The 5589-nt window shown below is 41.3% G+C and overlaps 1 protein-coding gene across 1 annotated transcript; it reads left to right on the top strand.

Annotated features, from left to right (window-relative positions):
* The first annotated feature begins 3427 nt into the window (after positions 1 to 3427).
* Positions 3428 to 4971, top strand: LOC119320888 (receptor-like protein EIX2). Its single transcript, XM_037594803.1, has one exon. The coding sequence runs from the start codon at positions 3466 to 3468 to the stop codon at positions 4828 to 4830; it is 1365 nt and encodes a 454-aa protein (XP_037450700.1). The 5' UTR covers positions 3428 to 3465; the 3' UTR covers positions 4831 to 4971.
* The last annotated feature ends 618 nt before the right edge of the window (positions 4972 to 5589 follow it).

Raw genomic sequence — 5589 nt, 5'->3', positions numbered from 1 at the left:
CGGCTTTTCAAATGATTTTTTCGGATTTTTAGGTTTCTCGGTTTCCACCAGTCGTACTTAGCTTTTGGACAGAGAAAATTCAGGGTAAAAAATTTTGCGTGAAAAAACGTGTTTTCTTTTTTTTTATTTCCGGGAGAGGCACGGCCCGTGCCTCTCAGAAACCTCGCGAGAGGCACGAATTTGCTTTCATGAAACGCACAACCGTGCCTCTCAAAAAACAAAAAAAAACTCGTTTTCTTTTTTCTCTTCCCGTGCCTCTCGAAAACGGGAAAAAAATATGAATTTTACCTTTTTTTTCCTTTTTCCTTCCACGAGAGGCACGATTTGCTTTCGCGGGAGGAACGGATTTGCTTCCGCAAGAGGCATGGCCATGCCTCTCGAAAGCGTAAAATATGGGTTTTTTCCCCTTCCGCGAGAGACACGGGTTTGCTTCCGCGAAAGGCACGATCGTGCCTCTTGAAAACAAAAGAAAAAAATTCACGGGTTTACTTCTCGTGCAGGCACATATTTGCTTTCGCGAGAGGCACAGTCATGTCTCTTTTGGAAAAGAAAACAAAACGTGTTCCCGGTTCGGCTTTTTTGTCTGGTTTTTTAATGATTTTTTTTGTCAAAACCTATTAACATGGGATTTAGTTTTGAAGATCTCAACACGAGGAATCCAACAGTGAAACGGTTCAAGATTTGAACGCATGGTTTAAGAGTTAAAACATTTTGAATAGAACAAATTTACAGGAAAAAAAGAAAACTACGAGGTTGCGACAAGTGACGCACACAAAGAATGCTCCTTATTTACTGATTTCACCTAAATGGGCCATCCCGTTTCGCTTCCTAGCCCAGCTACGTGTGTGATTCGACGCCTATTTGATGCAAAATAGGTCGAATAGGAAACTGGAGCCCCTATTTGACGCCCATTGCGTCAAATTGCGCACGAGAAAAAAGATAGCAGAAAAAGGAAACACGCTCAACCCAGGATTCAAACTGGAGACCGACTGCGTACTATCACGTTCTCCTAGCCACTCCAACTAACCAGAATTGTTATCAATAAATAAAGCTGTGCATAACTAAAAGAACTAACCATAGATGTAGAACCAGAATGGTCTACTGTAGCGAACCGAAAGTAGCTATTGTAGCGAATCTGAATTAGTTACTAGGGTGAACTTTTTTCCAATGTATATTTTGAAAAGGTATCAAATTTCTTGAATTCCTGAAGAAAAAAAAACAGGAGACAAGAACATTTTTTGAATATGTGAACAAAAAAGTCGAAAAGGCGGAAAGATTGAATGGAAAATATTCTTTTTTGAAAAATATAAATCATTTTTTGAATTTGTGAACAAATTATGAAATTATGAACAACTTTTGAAACTGCGAACATTTTTCTTAAATCTTTTAACAAATATTTGAAAAGTGGAACATTTCATGATATTTGAAGCCAAAATTTGAAACCGCGAACATTTTCTGAATTTGTGAACAAAACTTTAAACTGGAATATTTCATGAAATTCCGAACAATTTGAAAACATGAACATTTTCTAAAGATTTGGAATATTTGTCTGAATTGCGAACATTTTTTTAATTTCTGCCCAAAATTTGTAATTGTGAAAAATGGAACATTTCATGAAATTCTGAAAAAAAATTGAAATCGCAAACATTTTTGATATTCTTGAACATTTTCTGAAATGCGAACACTTTTTGAATTTCTGACCCAAATTTGTAATCGCGAAAATGGAACATTTTAGGAAATTCTGAACAAAAAATTGAAATCGTGAACACTTATATTCTTGAACATTTTCTTAAATGCAAACAGTTTTTTAGTTTCTGACCAAAATTTGAATTCACCTTGTGAACTATAAAATAGAAAAAGAAATATATTTTGGAGTTCCTGAACTTTTCTCTACTTGTGAACAAAGGTTAAAGACAGGAACATTTTTTAAAAAAATTCCTGTATATTTTTTATAACAGAACATTTTTTTGAATTCATGAACAAAATTTGAAAATTTCTGACAGAAAAACTAAAAAGAAAGTCAACTTAAAAAAGAAAAAATAAAAAAGAAACAAAAAGTGAAAAGAAGAAAGAGACATGAAATAAAAAGGAAAAATAAATGAAAAAGCCAAAACAAAATCAGGAAACCAGACAAATCGCTCAGGAAGGTTCCTAATACCAGAAAATACCGGAGCTTGAACCTTCTCAAAACCAGAATCTGTGTACACGCTAAACAGCAACATGGGCCAGCCCACTACGATCGCTCCGTCGATCGCTAGCAATGTGCATCTGTTAGGGAATTCCATAGGAAACACCAAACACGAGAGTGCCGAGTGCGTTGAGCGAGGCGCGGCTTGGGCCCAAAAATGCAACTCTAAGCGCGCACATTCACGTTCTGAGTTGTCCTGTCGCTTCTTCTTGGGGCTGGTTCCTATTTGGCGTCTTAAGCGCCGGTTATAGTGGTTCTGGTAAAAGGCGCACACTCGCCATGAAGCGAGTTTTATTGTGATGGGCCGGCCCTTGTACAGTAATACACTTTCTTGTTCGCATCGTACACCTTTGTTTTGTTTCTTCTCGTAGGTCTTGGGAACCCTCACGAAGGTTCCACTATTTTTATTGGAAGGTTTTCCCCTTGTTTTTACTTGATGTGTTTTGTTTGACTTTTCTCTTTTTTCCCTCTTTTTTATTTTACTTTTTTCTTTGTTCTTGTCCACATTCGTGAAAAATTCAAATTCAAAAACTTATTCAAATTCATGATATTTTTTGGAATTCATGTAATTTTTTGAAATTCATAACCTTTTTGGAAATTCTTGAACCCTTGTGAAATCCACAAAAAAAAATTGAAATTCGTAAAGTATTTTTGAAATCTATGAATGTTTTCTGAACTAATATATTTTTGAATCCATAGAAAAATCAAGCTTGATTCAAATTTGTGACCTCTTTTTAAACCCAATTTTGTATTTAAAATTTATGAACATTTTTAAATCCATGATTTTTCGAATCTATGGAACCCATGAATTTGTTCAAGTTCGTGTAATATTTTGAATCCAAAACGAGAGTAAAAAAAAACAAGAAGCGAGCGAAAACCAAAACGATCGAACCAGAAACTCGGCGAACGAGATCGAGGCAACGGGGAGAATTATTGGGCGGGCCCACGACGCGGATACACGCCGAATAGGTAGCAACGATGAGCGCGCGCATGGCAACAAAGCAAGCATCGGCGTCTCCCGTGAAAAAAAGAAAGAAAAGGCAAAGCATCAGCGTCTGGTCGTCGCTGCCTGCACTGCACTGACTATCCCGTGGGTCAGTCAGTCCACTGGTATGCCGTGTGGAAAACGCATGCCGCGCTCCAGAATTCCACAGCGTCGACGTCGCTCGGTCGCTGTCGTCGACGTTTCGCTGCCTGTCGGCCCGGTCCTGCCACCGCCACCACATACAAGTGGGCGTCGTGCAAACCAAACAACTCGCTCCACTCGAATTCCAACCATGGCAGGACACGCCCAAGCTTCAACAACACCTCTGCTGTGCCTCTCCCTCTGCCTTCTAGTACTGCTATCCTCTGCTCAACGGGCGACGGGCATGTACCTCGACGCCGGCGGAAACCACGAGACCTTCTCCGGCGGCACCGTGCCTGAGAGCTTCAGCGTGCGGAGCCGCAACTCCTCCAACAGCTCCGGCGCCGGCGCGGCCTTCTGCAGGCTCCTCTCCCTCCAGATCCTCGACCTGTCCAACAACCAGCTCACGGGCGAGCTCCCTGACTGCTGGTGGAATCTGCAGGCTCTGCAGTTCATGGACCTCTCCAACAACTCCTTCTCGGGCCAAATCCCCGCTGCCAAGGCAAGTCACAACTGCTCCCTCGAGTCGCTCCATCTCGCCGGCAATGACTTCACCGGCACCTTCCCGCGGGTCTTGGAAGGTTGCGACTCGCTGGCCACCCTCGACATCGGGAGTAATAAGTTCTTCGGTGCCATCCCTCCATGGATCGGGACCCAGGTTCCGTCGTTGAGAATCCTTAGCCTTAGATCAAACAATTTCACAGGGGTAATCCCTGTGGAGTTGTCGCGGCTCTCTAAACTCCAGCTGCTCGACCTCGCCAACAACAGACTCACAGGAAAAATTCCGGTAGCATTCGGCAACTTGACCTCCATGAGGAACCCAGAAATTGTGTCGAGTACGGCGTCGCTGGAAGGGTCGACTTATCAGGATAGAATCGATATAATCTGGAAGGGCCAGGAGCTCATCTTCCAAAGAACCATCCGGTTATTGACCGGCATCGATCTGTCAGGCAATCTCTTGTCTCAGTGCATCCCTGAAGAGCTAACCAACCTGCAGGGCCTCCGATTTCTGAACCTGTCAAGAAATCATCTGTCATGCGGCATCCCTGAAGATATCGGCAGTTTGAAGAATCTCGAGTTTCTTGATCTATCATGTAATGAGCTTTCAGGACACATTCCACAGAGCATCTCGTTCTTGTCGACGCTCAGCATATTCAACATCTCCAACAATCATTTGTCAGGCAAGATACCTTCTGGGAGCCAGATGCAGACGTTGACTGAGCCTTCGTTTTACCGGAACAATTCCGGCCTTTGCGGATTTCCTCTAGCCGATTGTCCAAATACTTCGCCTGCTTTGGATGAGAAAACCGGTGAAGGGGAGGACCAGTGGCTGTACTACTGTGTGACTGCCGGGGTTGTTTTTGGATTTTGGCTATGGTTTGGACTGCTCTTTTCAGTTGAGACATGGAGATGTGCTCTTCTCTTCTCTGTCGATGGCATGCAATCCAAGATTATGCAGAAGGTGTCACATATTGACCAGTTTATTTCAAAAAGTAGTAGTGATCAATATATGTAATTGTTTCTTTCTTTGTTGTAAAACAGAAGAATGTATCTATGTGTATGTATGCTATTAGCTTTGTTTTGTAATAGGCAACTTTTCGTCCCATTTTCTCATGTAGTGGGGAGGGGAAATAGTATCATGCATATGTGGGCTTCACTTGGCGTCCTTTTACTTTGAATGTCATAGTTTCTTTGTTCTACAAGTTTGCTAATTTTATTCCACTAGTACCTTTGCAAAGTTCCTTTTTCACATAAACAGCAGCCGCTCTACCATTTGCATGCAACAGCTCAAGGTGAACTAAATTACCATGTACTACTTGTTTTCATTTATTGGACAAGTAGAACGTCGATCTAGGAGAGGGAGCTCTAGCAGGGCCAGTTTGTTGATCATGTCATTGAAAAGGTTAGCATCTAGAGAGAATTCCTTATTTGACACTACTTGAAAATGTGATTCCTTATTTGGCCCTGGAAAAAAATTTCTTCCTTATTTGACACTTGGTCTAAATTTCTTTCCTTATTTGACACTCTAGTTCATTTTGACCACTAATGGTGTTAAACAAGGATATGAAAAGACGCTTTTGCCCCTAGTGCATTATGTGACCAAAATTTTGTACAAGACAAAAGCAACATTACTATGACATATTTAGTCAAAGGTTCAATGACCAAATGAGCCTTATTTTCTCGCGAGGACCAAATGAGCCTTGATCAAGTAAGACATATATAATCGTCAGTTTGATGCACCCTTCTGATGTCATAATTATCCAACACAAAAATT

The sequence above is a fragment of the Triticum dicoccoides genome, chromosome 1B (genome assembly GCF_002162155.2).
Source record: "Triticum dicoccoides isolate Atlit2015 ecotype Zavitan chromosome 1B, WEW_v2.0, whole genome shotgun sequence".
In the NCBI taxonomy this organism is placed as follows: domain Eukaryota; kingdom Viridiplantae; phylum Streptophyta; class Magnoliopsida; order Poales; family Poaceae; genus Triticum; species Triticum dicoccoides.
The sequence above is the reverse complement of the archived record's forward strand: the minus strand, read 5'-3'. Positions and strand labels throughout refer to the sequence as shown.